General features: G+C 46.6%; 2 protein-coding genes across 10 annotated transcripts in view; one reads left to right on the top strand and one right to left on the bottom strand.

Annotated features, from left to right (window-relative positions):
* The first annotated feature begins 1,775 nt into the window (after positions 1-1,775).
* Positions 1,776-23,727, top strand: tp53bp1 (tumor protein p53 binding protein, 1). 8 transcript variants are annotated; one of them, XM_086294806.1, is made up of 29 exons: positions 1,776-2,074; positions 4,073-4,235; positions 4,854-4,932; positions 5,018-5,102; positions 5,183-5,250; positions 5,348-5,452; positions 6,205-6,259; positions 6,345-6,514; positions 7,513-7,639; positions 7,724-7,818; positions 7,901-8,088; positions 9,819-10,881; positions 11,053-11,169; positions 11,250-11,441; positions 11,517-11,583; positions 12,327-12,419; positions 13,287-13,545; positions 13,698-13,766; positions 13,856-14,008; positions 14,433-14,653; positions 14,948-15,118; positions 15,676-16,061; positions 16,240-16,431; positions 17,765-17,944; positions 18,709-18,897; positions 21,689-21,783; positions 21,996-22,192; positions 23,166-23,302; positions 23,394-23,727. In XM_086294806.1, exons 1-29 carry the CDS (start codon positions 1,911-1,913, stop codon positions 23,591-23,593), a joined length of 5,280 nt encoding a protein of 1,759 aa, XP_086150932.1. In that variant the 5' UTR covers positions 1,776-1,910; the 3' UTR covers positions 23,594-23,727. The 8 variants fall into 8 exon arrangements, with proteins under 8 accessions (XP_086150932.1, XP_086150882.1, XP_086150898.1 ...); XM_086294756.1 differs by having other exon boundaries at positions 1,935-2,074; positions 4,019-4,235; positions 15,634-16,061; XM_086294772.1 differs by lacking the exon at positions 1,776-2,074 and having other exon boundaries at positions 3,312-4,235; positions 12,330-12,419; positions 15,634-16,061.
* The window catches only part of tubgcp4 (tubulin gamma complex component 4), a 13,500-nt gene continuing 12,099 nt past the window's right edge, over positions 23,708-25,108 (bottom strand). For both annotated transcript variants that reach the window (XM_086294814.1, XM_086294820.1), the window contains 3 exons: positions 24,915-25,031; positions 24,697-24,836; positions 23,708-24,584 (listed from right to left, as the gene is read on the bottom strand). In XM_086294814.1, the coding sequence (XP_086150940.1) occupies positions 24,578-24,584; positions 24,697-24,836; positions 24,915-25,031 (264 nt within the window). In that variant the 3' untranslated portion in view covers positions 23,708-24,577. The remainder of the gene's footprint in view (positions 24,585-24,696; positions 24,837-24,914; positions 25,032-25,108) is intronic.

Genomic DNA, 25,108 nt, shown 5'->3' with positions numbered 1-25,108 from the left:
TATTTGAATGAGGTTAGTGTTTGTAAAAGTTAATCTCTGAGTTTCATTAGTTAGTCCTCTGATTCAGAGTGCTTTTCTACTCTGTGAAGGGGAAATGAATGGCTCAGTGATGTTAGTGTGTGGGCAGCTGCAGGCTGCCTGTCTACCTGCAGAGAGCATCTGTTAACAGATGGTGGCAGTGTCAAAAATATGTGATACAACCGCTCTGTGGTCTGCTCTTGCTTGTGCTTTTGTTGGTCATCAGCCAGCCACCGAGAAGAGCGAAGTCAGGAGCTGAAGAGAATGAAGAGAAACCGAGAGCTTTTCATAGAGAGCATCCCTTCTCTTATTTCCAGTGAACACTGTCTAGTCTGCTCCAACCACTCAGCATTCGACTACAGCTTCATCCACATCATTGTGTTTGACTGAGAACCAGTCAGCGTGGGCAAACACAGGAGCACGCAACATGACAGCCACACCCACCTCATGCTCAAATCTGGACCACAGTTGTTTAACATAACGAAACCATTTACGGTAAGCTGCAAAAGTAAGTGAAGGAAGAAAATGATAAATACAAAAAAAAATAAAAATAGTAGTGAACATGTGAAAATTTTTGTCCAAAGTATAATGAAGACATGAAGAGCACTAAATGTCCTACACATGCACAGAGACAGCGTCTCTCAGCCTGTATGAGGACTTGTAGGACTGACTAAAACACAGCTTAGACTTCAGGATGAAGGAGATGTCTCAGCTGCACTGCCGCTCCTCCTCACTTCTGCTTTATTGCAGACAAATGGTCCAACATCAGTTTTTGAAATCAAGAAAGTAACAAGACATTTTTAAGCAGTGTTGTTGTGAGTTTGCTAACTAATCTTAACAGTAATGTAGCCTGTGCTTCCTGTCTCAGTGATGTACCTCAGATGTTCCTCATTCCTAACCCCCCAAATCACAGAAACATGTCACACACTGTTGAATGTGCAGAAAACCGCAGGAGATGTATCTGAGCTGTGAGGAGCTGTCGACTTCCAAACTTTGACCAGTCACTTTATGAAAAAGGGAACACATGTGAGAAAGTTACATTCACAGACAACAGGATGCACAGGCTTGTGAAACTGATTACACTCGTCACAGTCCGGAAACACACAGGAGGGCAGGAGAGACTAAATCTGTTTGGGAATCATATTAAGCGAGGAAAGCTGAGAATCATATGATGAACGGATGATTGTTGTACCCTACTTTAGACTTTTCCATCTCTCAAACAGACACTTGCATCAGTGAGTAATGTGGAAGGCTGCCGTGTACGGATAAGAGGAGTTTCTGGTTAGGAAGTAGATTCCCGTCTAAACCAAACTTCATCTGTTCAACATACATGAATATAAGGCAGTGATTTTCTTTCTGTGTCACTTCCAACATATTCCCAGACTTAGGAGCATCGCTCCTCAGGGATTATTTATGTTTTCCATTTAATATGTTCAGCACACACACACAGACACACCCACACAGACAGACACACACACACACACAGACACACCCCTCACACAGAGACACACACACACCCACACACACACACACACCGTGTCTGTTTACTTTAATAAATCAGATGTTTGTCGTCACGACCTGTGACTGCAGTCTACACACAAAAACTCATCTGCATTATTATTGTTATTCTTTGGGTCTGTTTGTTGCCACACTTCCAAAGTTCGTGGCTGTACAGTATGAATACACAGAGAAACATAAAAAAAACCCCGTATCTGTCACATGTTCAGTACAACACCGAGAGAACAAATGACTTTAGAAATAAGTCGAGCATAAATTTGAGAGACATTAAATTCTGGGCTTATTTTTGGTTTATGAGGGTAAAAAATACTTTTATCTTTCTAAATTAGTCTAATCGGTGCCGCGTTTGACTCAAGCGAAATCCACATTAAAAAATGCCCTTGCATCTTTACGTGCCATGCGTGTATATCCCACACCCCGACTCTCAGCAAAACAGAGGTAAGGAGGAACTGAGCGATGCTGGACGCGTTATTATTGCAAGCAACGGGACGGTGAGAGAAACTGGGAAGCCCAGGAGCAGACATATTGATCTCGAAAGGTAAAGCTCTTTTTTGTTTCTCTTAGCACTGCGGTAAAGAAGCGGGCGCAGATAGTGATGGGGCTGTCAGGGCGAAGCGTTATATGCGTCCACGGCGTGTCTGTGCGTGTGTCTGTCGGGCTCCAGCAGAGGTGGCTCACATTAGACATTTTGGGCAGTGCCTGCGCATTTCTTAATGTGGGTGTCAGGCCGACCTGCAGAAATGACGACGTGACGCTGAACTTTGCGGTGTCAGTCGTAAGGTTGGCTGCAGGAAGCTGATGCCCAGCAGCATCCATCCAGCTAGGGGTGAAGATCACACCTCCTCATCTTTTGTTACCGCGAATAGAAGCACCGCGAGCTATCTGGCACAATCTGGGCTTCATTATTGCATTGTTGCCAGCCACATGTCTCCATATTGAAATGCCGGTCAGAATCCATGCTGCTGCTGTTTCCCTGTATCAGAGGACCAGGGCCCATCTCTTCTGTCTGGCATCACACACACACACGGCTTAAGCTAAGCAGAATAGATCACAGCGAGTAGAGGGTGAGATCAAACGCGAACAGGCTGTACAAAGATAAGAACAAAAACCAGTCTGCAGAGACTATTCCAGCCTGCTGGAGTAAAAATGAATGAACTTGGAGCACGCAGTGGCTTAAAGTGACCTCATCCTGCTTCGTTAGTCTCGTGCTGTCATCACTATCGGTATAAAATCACTCACAGGATCATCTGATATCCAAAGCACCCTTCTAATGTCTAACTGTTGGCCTTTCATGGTTGTGATGACTGCAGTGGAGGGTCTTCTTGACTCTTGAACATGGTGTGGATATCATTTAGTTTGGTTTTAAAGGTCGCCGTGCACCCCACCTTCATGGGAGCCTCTTACAGCGCATTATTGGTCCTTTGTACTTCCTCTGCCAAACCGTGATCTACATTAGCATAGACTGCGGTGTTACTGGTAATGTGGTGTCTCCATGGAAACTGGAGCTGTCATATGACAAAGTCACTTAATATTAATCTTCAAACCTGCAAGCACGCAACACAAGATTAAAAGCTCATTACAAAGCGTGTTTTATAAACCCGGGCTTCATTGCAGTTTTAATCACCCAGAATCATCATGTGATCACAGGGCCTCGTTTCTTTTACGATTACTGCCCAGGCCTGCAGATGCACGTGTAGTCTATTGAACCATGCCCCCAGGTTTGGTTTCAGGGTTCCCCTTTTCTGATATACAGAAATACAGAAAACACAGACTATACTGTATCCAGGATGTCAGGTAACATATAATCTGTGCACACAAACTCTTGAGGGGAATTACAGTAAAAAAAAGTGAACCCATCTCTTCCTGAAAACCCCACAAGGACCCATGAAGGTCTCCGAGATCCCAGTGCGGGACCTGGTGTCCCATATTTCTGTCTTTGATACGATTTATCACCACAGGCTGTGAAACTCCACCGTGTTACGTAGAGTCCTTAAAATCCAATACATACGGTACACATAGAAACTGTAATTATAGCTATATTAACATCAATACAATGATACAGTGAATGTGTACCACACATGCTATCCATTATAGCCACCCTGCTACCGTCGAACCAGTCGTGTGACGTCGTTATCGCAGCTGAACCAATGAAATTACTTCTAGCAATTTTACCGCGAGGAAGCGAAATATGGGCGTGTCCATGTTCGTCCTTCCAAAGAAAATGTAAAGAAGCTGCTAAATACACACGCGAACCAAAACGTAATGGCCTTGCTGGCTTACAGGTAAATGTACCCTGTGTCACTGGGGGCATGGTTAAGGTCCTCTCGGGCATACTTGCTGTTGCGTTGGAAGCGGCACCCTTTTGTTTTTGGGCGGAGCGTTAGTTGCTAGCCTTTTATTTAGCTAGCAGCGACTACCTCAGATAGCCGGTTGTAGGGACTCACATGGCGACACCTCTGTTGTTTCACAACGGCTCGGCTAGCTAACAGCAGCCCGTCTCCTGCCCTCGGCCTGACCCCATGGATCCCGGTGGAAGTGAACTGGACTCCAGCCTGCCTCAGCCAGACAACCCGTGTTTGATAGTGGAGGACTCCCAGCCGGACAGTGTCGCTTTAGAAGACGACCCCGAGAGCAGCTACCGAGCTCTGCTGGCCCGTCGCCTGTCCAGTCTACAGCCCACCGCTCGCAGCCCGGTACTGGTAAGGAGAAGATCTCATTCAGTAGCTCTCCTCTCTGTAATGCAGTTACTGATTACTTGAGCAGATAAAGAACAATAAGCACAGATTTATACTTGAGTAAAATGGTAAGACGAGTGGCTTTTTCACGGACGTTGCACTCAACTCGACCACAGACGGTCCAGTTCATTTCCTCAGCTATCCATCCGCCCATTAATCAGTCAGGCTCACTTTGAAAAACTGGGTAAAATGCAGGCTACACTTTGGACATACTGGCAGAGGCTGGTAATCTGTTACAAGCAAACTGACTCACACTCACATCTGAGCTGTCGAGAGGACTCTGCAGCTCAGATGTAAAGAGTAAACTCGTCACACAGAGGCCTGTGCTGGCTTTTTGTTCAGACCTGCTGGCAGGCGATCTCTCCTCCACGCTCTAAAGCACTAAACCTCCAGGGAAACACTGAAGCACAGTTCATGTGAGATACAACACTCAGGCATCTGTAACAGTAAACCACTGTTGGTTAGTAGTTGTTGTGCAGCTTTGAATTAGTTTAAACCCAAAACAAATGTTGCATGTTGAAAGTTGAAAATGTATAAAAAAGACAACTTCTGTCATTTACATTACAACCTTCTCTCTTCTAGGAATTAATATCTTCACCAATAGGAAGCAGGTGCTCTCAGACCGGCAGCCAATCAGAGAGCAACAGCCAGGCTGAGCCTGGTAAGTGTTTTCCAGTGTAGTGGGAGATAGTTAAGTGTTTCTTGTCCTGAATGAAGATAAAACAGCGCTTTTGCTTCTTTCTTAGACGGTCTTGCTGCAGCCAACCCCAGTTCAGTGTTCCAGGAGGACAGTCAAGTTTTAAATATCTGCGCTCCTCCAAACAACAAAAAGTGTGTTTGATTTGTCCACTTTTGCAGTTTGATTGTGGTCAGGGTCAGATGGCAATGAAAGGTTTCACTTTATTTTTCAGGTGTGTACCAGAGGACGCTGACATGGATTCCGGTGCTGATTCTACTACACACTGTATTCAGTCTGAAGGTACGCATTTTTCCAACACATTAAGTTCCAAAAGCATCTGCCGGTCTGTTTGATGTCGTGCTTGGAAGTAACTGCTACGGGTTGTGTTGTGTTTCAGGGGAAGCTTCTCAGTTTGGTTTTCTTGAGCTTTCTCAGACTCAGGATCTGTGTGGGGAAGCTGTGAACAGTCAGGAGGAAGACGGAGACAAATGCAACAAATTGGGTATAAGGACTTTTATCCACGTGTCTGTATTACACTGTCATTATCCACATTAATAAAGGATTGCATTCAGCTGCTTGTCGCTCTGCGTCGGGGCGGTGACGCTCTGGTTTACCTCGTATTCGTGGCGTGCCTCTGACAGGCAAAACATGGAGGCAGAGCTGCTGTGCTTTTCAAACAGCTGCAACTAACATCTGTCTGCTGGGCTGCTAATGCGACCAGCATAACTAAGGTTCATGACCGTGTTTGTGCTTACCCCACCTGACACCATCGTGCATCCCACGGTGAAGACTTTGGGCCAGCAGGAGCTGATGGTTGCCCTTGCTAAAAGGGCTTTACAGTCAACAGCATCAAGTCCAGATGACTCTTACATTCATCACCATGGTCACCCCTTTTTTGATTTTGATTTTAAATAATCATAAATAGTGGAAATTGCAGTTATTGAACAAACACATTGTGATGGTTATTGGTCGAAGCAAACAGCCCTACTTCTGCTTTCAAATAAGCAACACAGCAGAGATCAAAATGCTTATGTTGAGTCTTGGACACAGGATTCACAAACATGGTGATTGATGTTGCCTTGTGTGCTGCCATCCTTTATATACAGTCTATGGTTGCAACAGAAATGCGTTCCTGATCTCTGGATGCAGAATGAGGGGTGCTGGGTATAATTACGTTTTTACTTGTTCCGATCAGAGCATTCCCAGTGACTCCATGAAGTTAAACAAAATAATCAATGTTCTCTTCATTCCCAGCAGAGCAGAACATCAGTTCCAGGACTTCAGAAAGTCAGGACAGCAAAGCGTTGAGGTGCAGCTCCATGTGACCTTTCAAAGTCTGCATTCATTAGATGTGCGTGTTTTGGCTTTGCACTGAAATTTCTTTTCTTCTCCAGGTCTGAGGTGAGCTCCAGCAGCTCATCAGAGTCTTTGGGTCAGTCAGGCAGGCAGCTGAGTGTCCAGGTCCTGCTGCACTCGCAGAACCTGCAGGACTCTGCTGAGCAGGACCAGCAGGACTGTGAGATCCTGTCCTCACAGGACGATCTGTTCGATGCTGACAAGACAGGTACATTCATGTAGCACTTGAAGGATTACACATGTTGTCTTTTTAAGCCCATCACCTTCATATTGTCTAAGACCACACTGACAAACTGTCACATCAGAAATGTTGGCCTTAAGTGTGAATTGTGGCGTTTTTTTTGGAAGGTTGCCGTCTGGCAGTCAGCGCTATTTGGACAAACCTTTCAGGTCTCATTTCTGTAACAGGTGGGCTGTGGATAACTGAAAAACACATTTTGGCAGAGGTGTACTGTGTCAGCCTTGTAATTTAAATTATTTAAAAATGCAGGTCTTTTTTAGTTTAATATTTTTTAATCATTAACTATAAAAAAGGGTCTTAGTTCCTGTTGTATTTTGCTTATTTGTTCATTCTCATCTCACTCCACGCCTTCCACACCCAAACATGACTGTATGCTCTTTGACTGCCTCACACATAGTAACCCAGGGGTTGTTGGAGGGACGAGTGTTTGAAAGTTCCTCACTGTGAGGAAGAGACACAATAACTCAGTTATTTACCTAAATGATTTGCCCTGCTTACATTTTGCTGTTAAGTTGGTGACGAGCTAACCAACAGATGTTGAACGTAGCGTAAAAATGAGTTTACAGGGAAATCATCGTGGACAAGGTTTCACCTGACGTGGTTGTTTGTTTTTTGTTAAATCACAAATAATCACAAACACATGGAACGTGTTGGCGCAGTGAGCATGCCCCTGAATGGCAAAGCCTCCTTTGCTCTAGTCGTCTTCAGCGATCTCTAAGCCCTTACAGCTACGCTGGTGTGCTCCTAACATAGGGTGAGGCTTAGTAGACAGGCCCATATAAACCCGTGTATGTGTATAAATCAGAATAACTGTGAAAAAATAACTCGCTGTATGAGAAGTTGTTGAAAGTAGAGGTGTGCAGCCCAGTTTGTGCTTCCTTCACTGTGAGTAACAGTCCTGGTTTGTTTCTCTCGTACAAACAGAAAATGATCTGAAATTACTCTAACTGCTTCTTTACTTTCAGGTGCTGCAGTGGACAGTACAGTGTCTGAGCCGGAGCAGCAGGGTCACCCCACCTCCACACCCGCCCACACCCTACAGCTGCTGCATCTATCGGGACAGGGAACACTGGTGCAGGAGAGTCTGTCCCAGTAAGCGGCGTGCTGCTCTTGCATCATTCACACACAATAAATCCCTGAAAAATGAGCTGATGTCCTTTTTTCTCTCCCCTCTAGGAGCTCTGTTGATTATGTCGCCCCCACCCCAGACAACTTTAGCCATACCCCTTTAATAGTTCCCAGCTCACCAACCGAACTAGAGGATGAAAATGGTAGATCTGCTTTATTATCTCAGTTTGGGTTCAGACATGGAATCAGCTGGTGGATAAAGCTAACGTCCCTTTGCGTTGTCAGGTGCTGATTCACAAATGGATACGTCACTGCCTCCGGATGACAGGGGAGCAGGAGAAAAGGACGAGCCAATGGAAACCGAGGCCGCCCCCAAGCCACAACCATCTGCATCTACTCCCATATCCCAAAGTTCCCCTGGTTTTGCTTTAGAACGAACTCTCTCTGTACCGTCCCAGCCCGAGTTCTCTCATGTATGTCCTTCACTCTTTACTTTCAGCAGCCTATTTAAAATGTTCCCAGTAGAAAATATGGATTATATATGTGATGTATTAAATTGTCAGAGGATAGAGTGCTAGGCCCAGTGACAAAGACCGTTTGACCTGTCTAATCAATAAAAAATGCAAAGATCAGCAGATGATGTTGTGGTCGGCTGTAGGTCAGCTGACCAGCTGGTTGAAGAGTTCATTGATTTCAGCACCAACTTTGTTTGTGCCCTTATAAAGAAAACCATGTTGACTGTAGTTGTTCCTCTGAGGAGGAGAACCGTTACTTTCAGTGTAGGACTGCTGCTGGTTGTTAACACCGGGTCTTTGTGCCGCTCCTCCTTTCACTCTCAGAAATGAAGGGAGACGTGGTAAACAGCTTTCGTCTGATTGGCTGCCCCTCGTAAAGAGAGTTTGAGCAGCAGGTAGAGTTTGCTTCTGTGTCAGATGAGCAGTATGTCCTCTGTCACATCCTGCAACGTCCAGTTTAAAGGCTGAATCTCTGGTTTATAACTGTGCAAAAGTCTTGAGTCATCTGGGTTTTGTATATCTTGTTCTTTCAAGCAGACAGCTTCTTGTAGCTTTGGACAGTTTTCCAGACGTTCTAAAGGTCCAAAGGTTTCTTTGGACATTTGCTGTTTGGTTTTTTTTGTTTTTTTGTTTTTGTTTTTCCTTCCCTTCACTCATTTTAGTTCATAACATTAACCTATGATTAATTCAAGCATAAAAGGCTCCTAACTTAACAGGTGAGCCAGTGTTGTCTAATGTATCTTTTGCCACTTGGTTATTAGAAGTCTGTCACAGAAACACATAATGTGTTCCCATCATTTTCTTTTGTTGAGCCTATGAAGAATACCAATGATAACAGTCTGTTTCAAGTTTCATGTCCCAGCGTGATGTGCACCAAAAATAATCTGAGGAAACTGGACAAAAGAGACAGCAGGTCTGAGACTATCGGCAGCAGATGAACATCTGAAAGTCATGTTTTAAGATGCCTGACGCAGGACCTAAGAGACACGTGTGACTCTGTATTAGATCCACCGGCTGATCAGTGAAGCCTCGTCAGGAACGGTCTCAGTGGAAGGCTGAGATAAGCCAAGTTACACAAAGGCTGGGCTGAAAATCAGGAAAGTGACGAATGCACAATTTCTGGTTCAAATGAATGTAAATGTGTAGCGAGGGTGTGCAGTGACCCTACAGCCACCTGTAGAACAGGGTGGAGGCTCTGACGTGGTTTGAGGCTGCGTTTCAGGGATTTTGCCAAACCAGGTGGAATTATGAACATGGAAAGCATCTGACTGACAGTGGCTTCAGGTTTTTCAGTGTAGCCAGGCACACTGCCAGTCCACAGTTCACCACAGTGTGGGATCACTTTGACAGAAAGCAGAACAAACCCTGGAGAAGTAGTGCTGAAGACTGCTTAGAAAAAGCAGGAATGCCTAAGAGAGGCTGTGTTGGTAATATAAAGCAACAAGTTCTTCTTCCCTCATATGTGCTACGTTTGCACGCGTGTCGATAAATGTCTGCCCAGTTTTACTGGTAAAATATAAAAAAATAAAGGGTGACTCAAAAGTTTTGCACAGTAATGCAGACTAACTTTGAAACTTTGGTGAATGCGTTGGTGCATGCGTAGAAAATGAATAGTTAAATAGACTTAATGCAGTGTGTGAATAAACGTGTCGTTTAGCTGCAGCTCTGATGATTTTCTGTGTTTCTAGGACGTATTTGTTCCGACGCAGAGCCAGGATGCACAAACGCATGAAAAGTCAGCGTCGTTGCCTTGTGAGACAGAGTCTCAGCATCTTGAGTCGGCTCCCTTCACCTTGCCTTTGCAGCTCTCTGTGAACACAGAGAGCTGCAGCTGTCATCAGCTCACCGCTGAGGAGGACAGCCAAGCCACTCAGATAGAGGAACTGGAGGAGCCGCTTGCCGTCGACACCAGCGACTCTGTGATTTCGTGTCACGATCAGAGAGAGGAGAGTAAAGCCGTCCCGTTGGAGTCACAAGCCGCCGCCGGCTCCAAAGTGTTGTCCTCTGCTGAATCACCGAAGCGCCACGTTGAATGTGCTGAGACTGAAGCGACCGATCTGGCCCAGAAATCAGCAGTTTCTCTGAATGTACAAAATGTGAATGTAAACGATGTGAAGGCTGACAGCAAAGATGCTGGCTGTGCTGACATGGTGTCTTGCTCGCAGCCAAAGTTTGATTCTGCTGATCTGACAGGTAAAAGCTGTGTGCAGGAGACTCCCTCAGACGCTACGCCCTGCAGCCTGCCTTCACAGTCTATGATTTCTCAAACATCTGCTGTGGATGCAGATGTGTCAGGAGGAACTGTAAAAAGTCCCTTTGTGGAATCGTCGTCGCCGCAGCCTGAGGTGGGGTGCAACAGCCAGACAGACAAAAACTCAATGCACGAACGAGGTGAAGAAGAGGATCAGGAGGTGGCGATGGAGGTGGAGAACGCCGAGGGTACCTCGGGAATGGGTCTGGTTCTCTCCCAGAGCCAGCTGTTGTCTCCTGAACCCATGGACGAGGAGATTGAGGACAAGGCAGAGGACAGCATCCTCTGTGTAACAGACAGTGAGAAAGAGGTGGCGTCACAATCAAAGACTCACAGTTCTCAACCAATCACAGGCCAAGTGTCAGTCTCTACCAATGGCCATGAATCCCAGACTCAGGAGAAAGAGGCGCACTCAGCTCCCGATAGGCTGTCCCAGACGGAGAGGGCGGGCTGTGAACCAGAGGCCCTCAAAGAAAAGAGCTTGAGCGACAGCTCGGGAGGTGAGCGTTCTGAAGATGTGTTTTCTGCAGAGTAAGCAGAGAGTCGTGTCCAAAGAGTAAAAACCCAAAACCCAGTAGTGTCTGTTAGAAAGAACTGAAAGGCCTCTTATAAAGGTTGAATTACTTTATCTTTGTCTTTAACCTGATTCTACTCGTGTGTTTCTGCTACAGACATTTCATTCCACTTCACCCTTCCTAAAGAAGGAGACTTGATTGGACCTGTTGTCGGCGCCACGCCACCGCTGATCAACCAGCTGAAGCAGACGCTGAGACACAGCACTCCCATCGGTGAGTGGCACCACACCGGTTCACCAAAAGCCAAAGAACATAACACGGTCCTAGTAATATTATTTTTTTCCCTCCTCCAGAGATCAGCTCTTTTTCTGAAAAGTCTGATGCAGTGGGTGATGTCTCTGCAGACATGGTGATGGCCAGCAGCGATATCGTTTTGGGTGGAAGTGGCGGTGACGCAGCTGACAAAGGTGACGGGAAGCTGAGCTTGAGGATGAAGCTGGTGACGCCCGTTGAGGAGGGCAGCTCGGAGCGTTTCAGCCTGCAGAGTAAGAACTCCTTCCACGCTGTTTGTGAAAAAGTGTCTCGCTGCCGCACGCTCAGCGATGCATTTCTTTCCCCAGAGCCGACGCCACCAGAAGAGGATGGATCTGTCACCAAGGTTACGACCATTTCCCAGGCTGTAACCAGGTAAGCTGGCGCTCTCTCAGCACGTTAATTAAATTCTTTCATTTGTCGTCTTCTTCTCATTTCAGTCTAATCCACTTGTGCATGCTGTCTCTGTGTCATCTCCCAGTGTAGTTTGAGGTTTTGAGGTGCTCACGTCGTATCGATTGAACTCTAAATAACATTTTTAACTTAGTACTTTGTTAAAAGTATGCACCAAAACTTTATGTTGGATTCAAATTGTTAAATGTTGCCATTGTTGTACTTAAATTTGGAAACCGTGCCTTAAACTGCATGGTTGGATATTCTTCTGCTCCTCCCCGACACATCTGTGATGCTGTGGGAGGTAATTAGCTGTTTAACTGCAGGCACATTCCACGTGACATTCTGGTTTCCTTATCTTCTGAGGGATGTCCACCCCCGGTCATTTAGGGGCTCGCCTATGCTTGCATATGGTGAACCATTAGAGTTAAGCCGTATACGGGTGTGGGGAGATGACCTTTAGATAACCAGGAAATGTGGTTATACAGTTGTAAGCATATATTGTGTGGCAGGAAGAGACACACACACACACAGTGTTTCAACCTTTTGTGACCGGTGAGGAGCGTGCAGGTAGTGCACACTACCGTATGCAGGTAGTGTGCAGTGCAGTGACTGGATATCAAGCATGTTGGTTTGCTTACTATGTTAAAGAAATCGTTTTCTTTGAGCTACGGCGCGTGAGGATAAAACTTGAAAGGTTTGTTGTTCCATTGTTGACGTTCCAGCAGCCCGTCTGTGTTCACTCGGGTCAGGCAGGTGCACCGACAGCAGGAGGTGGAGGAGGACAGCCAGCCTGGAGGAAACACTACACTGGTCAGGTAAGCTCACATCATACACTGTTTAAGCCTTTCACTGTGCTTGTCAATAAGGAATGCCATTACAGGTTCATATGTCTGGATAAATGTTGTGACTTTGCACTGCAGGCATGAAGGTCCGCAGGGAAAAGCCTGCCACACGCTCACAGCAGTGTTGTCCCACTTTTGTTAGCATTTTGAGCCTGTGATTTGCCCAGTGTTAATGTTAGCACATGCACATGACAGCATTCACCACACTGGCTGTCCTGTGTCATCCTGACACTATCTGTTCCCACTTTATAAATCATCTAGTCCTTCACATGTCTGTCTGACCCTGGGATTTGTCCCCTGATGTAGTGTGTGTTAGAACAGAAATAGGCTTCGTGCTGTGAGCCTGCGTGTGCATGTGACAGTGAGACCTACTTTGTTTCCAGAGGAGATTGGGTGGTTATTTTTTCTACTTGGTGCGTATTCTCTCAGGACATGGAGAGTGGTAAGGTGTGACAAAGTTGGGTCATTCTGCTGAATGTTCTCTGCAAACGTAGTGGAACAGCCACACTGCTGTGATCCTTTGTGGAAACATTAGGGCTGCTCTGACTCGTTATCAGTCGACTGATTAAGAAAAGACACGCGTCCATGCCATGTGTTTACCTTTGGAAAGTAAAGGTAACGATTTGGTGTGTGACACTGCTTTTGGAGCCTTTGGTACAAACAGGTTTTCAGCAAATCTGTGAAAAGCAGTGAACAGAAGTATTTTGTGGTTGCTGGACTAACTAACCACTAGAAAAGCTAAACATGAATGTTTAAAAGCAGAAAGGTTCTCGTTGGGATTGCTGACCTGTAATTTGATCACTGGTAAGATGCTCCATAGTTATGTACCGTCTTTTCCAGGGGGGAACTGTTCGCCTCACCACAGAGGAGCTCTCAGGCGTCCGTATCGAAATGCAACAGTCTGCCGAACAGCCAGGATGTATCGACCGCGCCGCAGCAGGACCTGCGGGATGCGCTCGCCCCTGCTGAGCCGCCTGAGGACAGCAGAGGACTGCCTGATGCTCAAGAGCCGACCTCCCCGAGCAGCACAACAGTCAGGCAGAAGGTGGTTTCCCAGCCGGCCTCTGAGAACACCATCACCTCCACACCGCCCAGCAAGGTATGCAACTCAGGATCAGTGATGCAGAGTTGAATAAAAATGTGGTCTCCATCATCGAATTTCCCAGAGGAACCCACCCGAGGGATTAATAAAGTTCTATCTAATCTATTTGATGTTATTGTGATATTAATCAGTCTGTCCTGTGTGCTCAGACATGCCAGCGGACAGTCTCCCAGCAGACCGGCTTCGATGCAGCGGGGTTTCGCTCCCCAGCTGGCCGGGTACGCACACTGAGCCTCTTTGGATGAAGAGATCAACCACGCGTTTCTATCGTTCATTTGTCATTCTTCAATTTCTTTTGTATTGAAAGGGTGAACCCGAGTCCCCGTCCTTTAGAAGAACCGCCGTTCCCTCTCACCGCAGACACGTGCGCACCATCCAGGAAGTGCGGACCACCGTCACTCGGATCATTACCGATGTGTATTATGAGGACGGCAAAGAGGTGGATCGCAAAGTCACCGAGGTAACTGTCTCTGGGTCTGATTCCTGGAGCCTGTGTTTTTGTATTTGCTGTCTGTCAGAACATGTCAGGGCTGTAAGTTCATGCAATCCTCCTCTGCACAGTTCAGAGAGCAGCACTGCTGTGCAATTCACAGTTATGTGATTTTATCGAGAAACATCACCGTGATTAAAATCTGCATCATTTGTCCAAACACAGTGTTCGTTTAATTTCTGCTGAATATTCATTTCTTAAAAAATCACATGGGTCTGAGTGTGCATGAGCACGAGCTGCAGCCTCCAGAACGAGAAGCAAAGCATTGACTGCCATGCAATCCTGTGCAGACATCCGTGGTTCTTTCACTATCAGGCCTCTTTGTTTTTAAAGGAAAATGTATTTATGGATTTTGGCTGTTTAACGTGTTCGTGTCACTGCCCGACGTGTCCAGGAGAGCGAGGAGCCCGTGGTGGACTGTCAGGTCTTGGACAGCGACATCTCTCCGTGCCGCACAGGCAGCAGTTCTGTGACCTCTGGTGATCTGGGGGACATCAGCTCGCTTTCGTCCAAAGCGTCCAGCCTGCAGCACAGCTCCGGGGGAACCAGCAGCAGTATGGGCCTCACCAGACCAGACTTCATCATTCCAGCGAGCAGAGGGTTCAAATCCACGAGGTAACTCCTCATCCTCCACCGTCCCAAAGTTCTTACCGTTTCTCCTCAACCTTCCTGCTCTTTCTCTCTGCACTAGTTGCATGCTGTGTCACTTCTTCACCTGCTGTGACTCTAACACCCTGATTTCTCAGTGATTCACTGATCCCTGCCTGCGACAGGTCCGTGTTGTCACAGGTGTAGATCTGGGGTCGCTGCACAGCTCTCACTTGACAGTGAAGTGACTTTTCAAAGTGTCCCCAGATCGGTGCCTGTGCAACCTGACCGGCTCCATTCGTCCCCTCTGTGTGTCTGCAGTCCAAGGAGGGGAGGTGGGCATCAACAGAGGGGTCACAGGGGTCACAGGGCAGGGTCAGTGGTCACACTGAACAGAGGCTACAGCACGCTGGGGTCCCGGGCCTTCGTCCCGCTGACCCCCAGAGGAAGGGCTAGAAGGGGCCGACCCCCGTCCCGCTCCTCCCTGTCCAGGTGAGTCCTCTCTGAGGCTCGCTCTGCACTTACAGAAACCATGGACAGGAAACACTCTGAGCCCTCGCCAGCTGCACGACCTTAATAACACTTTTTCCTTTTCTTACTCATTTTCTTCTCACTCAAACCTTATTCAGGTCCACGGCTTGCATCGCCGTGAACCTGCCTCGTGCAGATTTACCCTGCGTAGTTAATCTGGGGCTAGATGGGGTGCTGCGTGCTATCACATTTGCAGAGTTTGTAGCTGATGCTCTTGAAGTGCTCCCATGCCACACAGACAGCAGCAGATTAGACTGTAAGCTTTAGTTGAGGTACGGGACAGAAAGCTAGTTTGTCTGCTAACCTCCAGCTGGATAAAAGCTGCTTTAAAGATACTCGTGGTTTGTTTCAACAAATAAGGATTATTTTGACATAGCAGGTCCAAAACAGCACTGTGCGTACTGTTAAAGCTAAAGGATATTCACTGATTCCATTAAAATGAATCTGTGGAATGTCTTCCATCTCTGCTTGGATAGGGACAACACAGGCCTTTTATACGAGACTGTTCTCTCTCAAAGGGGAGGAGGCGGTGGCTCGCTGCAGAGACTGACGGCTCAGGGCCAGCCACAGTCGTCCTCAGAAGATGAGCCGTACAGCCGCGTGCTCCCCGTCAGCCCCACGGACCCCGAGCTGCCCAGCCACTCGGACTCCCTCAGGTCTTCGCCAGAGGCGGCGAGCTCAGCCGGGAGCAGCTTCATCGGCCTGCGAGTGGTGGCCAAGTGGTCATCCAATGGTTACTTCTACTCTGGTCGCATCATCAAAGACGCCGGCGAGGGGAGATTCCGCTTGCGGTTTGACGATGGCTACGAGTGTGAGGTTGCCGGGAAGGATATCCTGCTGTGTGATCCCATCCCGCTGGAGACGGAGGTCACTGCTCTGCTGGAAGACGAGTACTTCAGTATAGGTGAGGAAGTGACCGCGCGTAGTTTAGTAAGATCGCTGTGGTGATTTTGGTTTTTGTCCTTTTCTTCGACCTGGTTTAGACTGAGGAGATTTAACAGTGACATCAGCTCTGACTGTTTCTGTGGTCGTTGCATGAAAGACTAAAACATGCAGGACCGATGGTTCTTGTGTTTGTGCAGGTGTCGTTAAGGGCCATAAAACAGAGGGCCAGGAGCTGTTTTACAGCGTGGAGAAGGAGGGTCGGAGGCAGTGGTACAACAGGACATCGGTCATCCTGTCGCTGGAGCAGGGAAACAAGCTGAGGGAGCAGCACAGCCTCGGGCCCTACGAGCCCACCACTCCCCTGGCCAAGGCCTCCGACATCAGTCTGGGTGAGGCAGCTGCAGAGCTGAGGATGGACCCACACGGCTGTGGTACCGCCTCTGCCCGTGACTGTGCTTAACTGTTTTAAACCTCGACAAGACGGATTTTATTTTCACCTACCGTCCTCCTTAAACAGGTCAAACTCTTTGAAACAGACCAATAGAAAGTTCAGCCTGAGTTTAACCAGGTTCCTTCTGATCCTCTTCTCGACTGATGCGTCTGTTCCTCTGATCGCAGCTCTCACTGTTTTTAGAGCTTTTCAAAGCCAATCATTCTTATCCATGATGAAGACAGAAGGAACCAATAACATGCATGTTATAGTGTGTTTGTTACAGTACACAGTATGGTGTGGAGCCAGTGTTAGCATCTTCTTCTGGCCCGTGCGTTCCTCTGTGATGACAGTCGGGTCAGCACAGGGTCATTATAAAAGGACGAGGTCCCGTTCTTAGTTTTTTACTCAGATATGCAGCCTTAGAGGTTCCTCACTTATTTTAATGCTTAGAGGCAGTAACTACAGGAAGTCTGTGTGTTTGGCCCAGCAGGCAAATGCAGTAGTATGTAAACGGCAGGCTCAGAGAGCTGGGAAGAAGTCCTGCATACATGTAGCACTCTGTCTAAAGAATACACTAGGAAGAGCTTGGTTTGCTTCAGGGGGCTGTGAGCCTGTTTGGAGTGTTCACGCATCATCCTGAACTCAGCTTAAAGGCACCTTTGAGAGCCCTGGTTTAATGTAATGGTAGAACGTACAGAACGCCATCAGGAGTGCTCCATGGCGCCTTTCATTCGTGCCCGCTGATACAGCTGCACTGAAAAATGAGACCAGAGCAGCGTTTCCTCGGCACACTGAACCTTCCTAACAGTGATCGTTTTCTGCAGCAGCTGTATTTAATAAAACCCACAGCAACAAACAAAGCCACCATCCTCTGATCAGACACGTGTGTTTGCTCTTTGCTCCGCCCTCTGTCATTTAAGGCTTGGGTTCACCATTCAAAACATGACGATTAAGATTATGCTGCCTGTGTAAGTTATGATGAGATCAGGGTTAATTGTTCAGGAGACAGATGACGTACAAAGATTTGCTCTGGAAGCAGGCGTGGCCGTCTAATACAGAAGCTCTGTTCCTGCGCCAGACTCCTCCTGTGTTATTGCTCCCGAGAGTAAAGACTACCTGTGTCATCCTACAGCTCATATTAGTGTCCAAAGCATCATCAGCAGACAGACGTCGTCCAGCTCTTCAGATACACTGAGACCTATAGTGAGACCAGTGTTTAAACCTAATATATGCTACTGTGTCAAGCTGAGTGTTCCCTTCAGTTTGCTGATATTTATTATTGTCCTCAGATAACTTGGTTGAGGGGAAGAGGAGACGCAGAGGAACCCCTGGAGGTCAGAACACTCCCAACCGCAGCTCCTCCAACAGCCCTCGCTCCCCGGGAACCTCCAGCAAGAGGAAGCTGATGGCCTCAGAGGACAACCAGGGGCCGGCCAAGAGAGGGCGCAGGGGGGCGGGGGCCAGAGCTGGTACGAAGACCGACTCGCCGTGACCATGGCTGTGTGTGTGTGTGTGTGTGTGTGTGTGTGTGTGGTTTGTTGGGGTTAATGTCATATATTTATGGTATTGCAGTTAACTTTGAATTTTAAAGTTGTGATTTTAAACGCGATGCAAACTGGTTTTAATGGACTGTTGATGATTAGCAGCTGATTTTTAACAGTTTTAAGATGACTTTTAATGATTGTGTGTAATAAACTGTTTTATTCATCCTGATGCAGACTTGATTCAGGTTGTTGTTCATGTGAAATCAGTAATATGCCATTTTTGTACTGAGCATAATGAAGACCTGTGTCTGCGGCCTGTGTGCGTCCTCTGCTGCTGAGACTGACTCGGTAATGAATAACTCACCCGCAGTTTTAGCGTGGTGTTCTTCACGGGTGGAGGGGAAGGGAAGTGGATTTCACGGGTGCATTATGTGAGCACAGCTGTTCTGTTTGACGTTGGGAAGGCGAGTTCAGCCACATCACAGAAACAGTTTCTCTGAGCTCTGTGCGCCCACCGTGGGTGTGTTATTTCCCGTGCTGTGAGGAATGATGCTGCTGTTACACTCCTGCTTTATTCTCTGGGCAGGAACTCTTCCCCACGTCACAACAATACATCAGAAACTATCTCCATGGTTAAAATAAGTGAGAAACTGCTTTATTGTGGCTTTGGGTGAACTCGTCCTTTAAAGAAAGTGCAGCACTGTTCCCCGTCTTTAACCTCTAAGCCCTGCGTGTGTTTGCGTCCTCAGCTCAGCGGGTCGGTGTGTGCAATACCTCGGGCAGTGGCACCGATGTCCCGGGTCAGTCTGGGGACGTGGAAGACTCTCACGGTCCGCTGCCCCAGAACACATCCCTCTTTATGGGCTTCGCTTTCATGCTGACCGCGTCGTCTGAGACCGACCGCCTGACCAATAAGCTCACGAGCGAGGATGAGGAGGGTGAGACAGATTCTGCTTCGGTACCTCCAGATTTGATTTTGACAAAGCCCAGAGTTGAGCCTTCAGTTATGTCACATAAACACTAATGTTGCATAAAGATTTGTCTGGAAGCCCAAACGTAGCTGTCGACAGGGTTTTCTGTTGGCGGCAGCAGTGTTGCTCACTGATGAAGCAGTGATATCATCACATACATGTGCCTGGACAGATGAACATGAACACTCACTCTTACTGCTTTTCCCCAGTGATCGTGCATTTAATAACACTGTGTTTCCACATTTTTGAGAAGCATTTAATAATAATAATAATAATAATAATAATAATAATAATACATTTTATTTAAATAGCGCCTTTCAAAGCACCCAAGGACACTGTACAACAGATAAAAACTGGAAATATACACAATGGTAAAAATAGAAGATAAAAGTTAAAACATACAGAAATTTAAGAATAGGCAATTTTAAACAGATGAGTTTTGAGGGTGGACTTAAAAAGAGAGAATGAACTAATATTTCTGAGGTCCGGGGGTAGGGAATTCCAAAGTCGAGGGGCAGAGCAGCTAAAGGCCCTCCCTCCCATTGTGATCAGACGAGCAGAGGGAACAGAGAGAGAAAGAGAAGATGAAGATCTGAGGCAGCGGGATGGGAGCTTCATCTGTAATAAGTCAGAGAGGTACGGTGGAGAGAGAGAATGAATAGCCTTGAATGTATACAGAATTATTTTAAAATGGATGCGAAATTTGACCGGGAGCCAGTGAAGTTGCTTCAGGATTGGGGAGATGTGGTGGGTAGAAGAAGTCCTAGTAATAATACGGGCAGCAGAGTTCTGGACACGTTGGAGCTTGTTGATAGATTTTTGTGTGAGGCCAAATAATAATGAGTTGCAGTAGTCAATTCTAGAGATAACAAGATTATGGATGAGAATGGCAGTGGCGTGAGGTGTGAGGAAGGGGCGGAGGCGATTAATGTTACGGAGTTGGAAATATGCTGCACGTGTAATATTATTGATATGTGAGTTAAAGGATAATGTGCTATCGAGAATGACACCCAAGCTTTTCACAGAGGGAGAGATAGGGACCAGCGAGTTATTGATGGTGAGAGAGAAATTGTTAATTCTGGATAGCAGTCGTTTAGTGCCAACCAGAAGAAGTTCCGATTTATTGCTGTTGAGTTTAAGAAAGTTGGAGGAGAACCAAGAATTAAGTTCAGCTAGACAGAGGATGAGGGAGGGTGGAGGAAGAGTAGAGTCAGGTTTGGTAGAGAGATAGAGCTGGGTGTCATCGGCGTAGCAGTGGAACTGAATATTATATTTACGAAAAATATGTCCGAGTGGAAGAAGGTAGATGATGAAAAGAAGGGGCCCGAGGACAGATCCCTGGGGCACCCCAGTGGATAAAGGAGAAAGCTGAGAAGTGAAGGATTTTAATTGAATGAACTGAGTGCGGTCAGATAGGTATGATTTAAACCAGGCTAGTGGAGTGTGAGAGAGACCAATAGAAGAAGACCAATTTGGTGCATAAACTTGCTTATCGGGCTCGTTCCCACTGTGGGAGAATCACAGTTTAAACTACAGCGAGTAAAACTTCTTCCAGTAGCACCACTGGGTCCAGTTTAGCCCATCATTTTGTGGTGCTGATTTCTGGGCCATAATTACCTCTTTCCCACTATGTGGTGCTGGTGCCCCTCACGCCCCAACTGGTCATGGTGCTGGCGGAGGGTTCTTCCTTCCCACTGTCGCCAAGTGTCTGATAGTTTGGGTTTTCTCTCTAGTTTTGTGGGGTCTTTATCTTACAATATAAAGAAAATTGAGGCGACTGTTGTCATTGTTTGGTGCAATATAAATACTGTCGAACTGAACAGGACTCCACATTATCAGAAAAAGTGTGATGACCTGCACAAACGGTTTTCTCCACGGTTTGCAGAAATGTTCACGGTAGCTAACACTCAAAGTAATGTTTTTGTGTATTTCCAAAAAGTATTGGAACATCAAAACAACCACGAATGAGCTACAATGAACTAACAATGACAAAATGCATATAATGTGCAGCCAGGTGCATCTCGGGATATTAAAGGGGGCTGATTGTGGTTTACATGGTTCACAGCTGAAAGTAATCCTCGTCCTATGCTGACCTCGGTGCAGCTCCTCAGTTCATCCTCTGTCTGAAACCGTCTGTTTCAGCTGCAGCTCCAGGCAGCTTTCTTCTGCTTAGCTGCCTCACAGACAGATGAGGGGAACATAATTATCTGCTCTGAGAAAAACACTCTGAAAGTGGGTGTTCAGAGCATCCCGAGCGTTTTGCACAGACTTATTTCATTATGTGAAACTGGCTTTGTTTAAATGGTAAATGGTAAATGGCCTGTATTTATATAGCGCTTTACTAGTCTCTAAGAACCCCAAAGCGCTTTACATATCCAGTCATCCACCCATTCACACACACATTCACACACTGGTGATGGCAAGCTACATTGTAGCCACAGCCACCCTGGGGCGCACTGACAGAGGCGAGGCTGCCGGACACTGGCGCCACCGGGCCCTCTGACCACCACCAGTAGGCAAGGGGTGAAGTGTCTTGCCCATGGACACAACGACCGAGACTGTTCAAGCCGGGGCTCGAACCGGCAACCTTCCGATTACAAGGCAAACGCCCAACTCTTGAGCCACGATCGCCTCTTCAATATGAACATTCACCACTGGAAACATGAGAGTATGTGCGGCTGGCTAACTACACACTGGACTCAGCCCTAATTACAATTGTTGACGCTCTTCCTGCCTCCTTTCATGCTTTTCTCTTCAGATTATGTGCAGACGGGTCCGTATAACAAGTCATACACAGAAACCCAGCTGCAGGCGGGCGGAGGCTTCATCCTACCAAACTTCAATGAAGAACAGGTAAGTAATGAAAACACTAGCATGTGCCTGTGATCACACAGATATGTTTATGTTACACATATCTGTGCCATAAATCTGTCCAGCTCCAGGCTGTATTCACCAAAGCAATATCAGTGGCTGGTCATATGCACGTGGTCTTCTCCGTGGTTACAAACATCACCTAAAGTCTGAAGCAGTGCAGTAAATGAGTGTGTGTTTGATTCCCTTTTCAGTGTAAGGCAGCTTACCAGAGCCTGCTCATCGCGGACCAGCACTGCCGTACCAGGAAGTACCTGCTGTGTTTAGCCAGCGGCGTGCCGTGTGTGTCGCACATATGGGTGAGAGACTGCTGCAAAGAAAACAAACTGCTCAACTACAGGAACTACCTGCTGCCTGCCGGCGTGGGGCTGGACGATGCCATAGTGGAGTGGTGAGAGGCTGCTTTCTGTTTGGGATTTATTTATCGGTACGGTGCAAAAATAAAAGGTTCCATATGAAATGTAGCACATCTGCTGCACATCACATCAAAAGATTTGTTTTTATTGGGGGAACATGAAAGTCAACAAACAACCAAATGGTAACTGGACTGGTTCTTATACAGCGCTTTTTCTACTCTTCTGAGCACTTTACACAACTTGTGCATTCACCCATTCACACACATTTTCTAAGTGCTTTCTAACATTCACACATGCATCAGAGAGCAATTTGGGGTTAGTATCGTGCCCAAGGATATTTGGCATTCAGACAAGGGGGAAGCCAGGAATCGAATCACCAACCTTCTGATCAGTAGATGACCTGCTCTCCCGCCTGAGCTACAGCCACCCCAAACAACACGTGTGGGCACCAAATGCTGTAAGTTTACTGATGAAGCCAGCAGTGCAGTTTGGATTCAGACTTGGTCCAAATTAACACCAGTGTAGAAGTCAAACGACCATCTTCTTTTGAAAAATCTTTATTGGAATTGACACTCAAAGGCAAAATCAAGCTCCACCCACCTCGTCATTTGACCTGTTTGTATAATAAATGAAACGGATCACATGGCTGATCTCTGCTCTTCTAATAAACGTCTTTCCTTGTGAGCAGTAAAGTGGCAGATTTCAGCACATTAGGGGGTAAAAGTCTCGTCTGCTACAATGTAACAGCTGGATGTTACTTCAGAATGGAAACCAGTGTGAAAACGTGCTGATAAAATTCTGGTTTCTCCTACTGTTCCTCGTCCTCACGAGGTCAGAGGTGTAAGAATCCCAGCTGATTCAGTGATGTCAGTCTTAAGTGATGTCATCTGCTGTGACATTGTTTTATGATGGTACTTTAAGATATTTCCATGTGGAATAAACCAAAGTGTTCTTGTTTATAAGTCACAGAGCCTTTGTTCTTTCTGATCTTTTCTGTTTGTCTCTCAGGCATCCTCGCTGCAGCCCCTTCAAAGGCCTGCGGGCTCTTCTGGTGTTTGAGAAGCCGGTGGAACTCTGGGCCCAGCTGATGACCATGGGTGGAGGCTCCTCCGTCCGGCAGTTCCAAGCAGACAAAGACGACTCTGGTACAGGATCCACACAGTGATGTCCAAACAATGCACCCTGTCTTGCTGCTGTGCTGAAACTAATGCGTTCACTTTCCCGCTCCATCCTTAGACATTCCTGCTGGCAAGTATGACCTCGTGGTGACAGACCATGCCTGTCCGCCGCTGCTCGAGAAAAGCGCAACATCACAGGAAATCCCGCTGGTGTCTCCGGAGTGGCTCATCCAGAGTCTCATCTGCGGGGAGCGCCTGGCTTTCGATTGCAAGCCTCAGTTTTGCCACGACTATTCCTCGTCCTCGTCGTCCTCATAATCTGACCCCACGTGCAAAATGCCTTTGACCAAGCTAAATGTTGAGCGTTAGTTCTGTTGCATGCTTCTGCTGTATATAACTTGATCCTGTCCGTTTTTATGAGATAATAAATTGTGACCCTTGTTTCATTTTAATGCATTGATGTTTATTTTCTCCACACAAAATGGTACACGCAACAAGCCGTTAATATTTACAGTTTATACAAGAGTCAAAGGGAGGATTCACCCACGTTACATCCAGCAGTGCTTCTGTGAGCTCTGCCTCCATGATCCAGCGTAGTTCGATGACAGGCTGCACATTGAATCCATGTCTGTGCTTTAGGCCAAGCTAAACATAAAGATTAGCATCCTACACTGGCAGCTGCCAGTGTAGGATGCTAATCTGTCAATTAGAATAGATGCATAGCAAAGTGTCGCCATGGCTACACGCATTTACAGAGATCTGATGGTTTAAAAAGCACTCGTTTTTTTTATTTTTGACAACTGTCTTACCCGTCTGTTCAGGGCTACCTACTGCTTTCACAAATAGGACCTTGCTTGCTCAGATATATGGTATGTGGTCATTTCAAATCCAGAAACCAGGTGATGTCACAATCTCATCTTTTACATCAATTCTACAGTTTTATCAAACAAAGATCAGACTGTTCTCCACGATCTCATCGACAAAGGGAACAAACAGACTTTTCCTTTGGTTGTTTGGGCCACACTGAACTACTTCCACTCAAGTTAAGACTTTCTCTTACATGTAAATGTCTTTTTTTGATGCAGTGAGCTCTACAAAAACAGCGACGTTCATTTTTCTTGCTTCTCATGTTAACTTCAGAGCAGTTTGATCATCTCTGCATGTAAAACAAACCCAAACTATCTGCTCAGTTCAGTATTACTACAGTGAAAGTGATCATTGTAATTTGGCTGTTCAAAGATTCGGTGGAGAACACTGATGGGAGTCTCTTCTGCAGGTTAAATAACTTCCTGTGCGCTCTTCTTAAACACTGAAAAAAGCAGGAAGTATATATTTTAGATTAACTGTGGTACATGATGACCGTCTGTTGAATTTTTCTGCACCTGGACATGCGCTATAGATGACGATCACACTGGTCCTACCTGCCCAGTGTGCCTCCAGCTTGGGTGTAGTATTTGTTGTAGTCCAGTCGCAGCAACAGCTGAGCCAGATCAGAGTTTATCTGATGGTTCCTAACACTCGACAGAATTTTGAACAGGAGGGATGACTGGCGTCTGAAGCCCTGAAATTTGACAGAGTTGGCATTACAAAAATCTCTTTACAGTTTCAGACAGAGGGAAAAAAGGTGTGTATTCGCTACCTTGACTAGCAGATCGAGCTGAGCGGTTCCCCTGTCGTCCAGTGAAACCACAGTCTGACTGACCAGAGAGCAGAAGTTATGGCACAGCTCGAGGATCTCGTTGAGGCAGTGAAACACCTGAAAGTGAGAGTAGGTGAGCAGAGCGGCCTCAGGTAAGGAGGGTGAAATGTAGCAGCTGAGCATCATTTCTGTTT

This window comes from Aulonocara sp. 'chitande type north' Nkhata Bay, linkage group LG1 (assembly GCF_057382095.1).
Source record: "Aulonocara sp. 'chitande type north' Nkhata Bay isolate Kocher_YH1m ecotype deep benthic linkage group LG1, A_spYH_male_GT1.1, whole genome shotgun sequence".
Classification (NCBI taxonomy): domain Eukaryota; kingdom Metazoa; phylum Chordata; class Actinopteri; order Cichliformes; family Cichlidae; genus Aulonocara; species Aulonocara sp. 'chitande type north' Nkhata Bay.
The sequence above is the reverse complement of the archived record's forward strand: the minus strand, read 5'-3'. Positions and strand labels throughout refer to the sequence as shown.

Coding starts and splice junctions, on each gene's coding strand:
- tp53bp1 (XM_086294806.1), top strand. CDS start 1,911: ATGCCCTTGCATCTTTACGTGCCATGCGTGTATATCCCACACCCCGAC. Junction 5,453..6,204: donor AGACAAATGCAACAAATTGG/GTATAAGGACTT, acceptor CTTCATTCCCAG/CAGAGCAGAACATCAGTTCC. Junction 6,515..7,512: donor GTTCGATGCTGACAAGACAG/GTACATTCATGT, acceptor CTTTACTTTCAG/GTGCTGCAGTGGACAGTACA.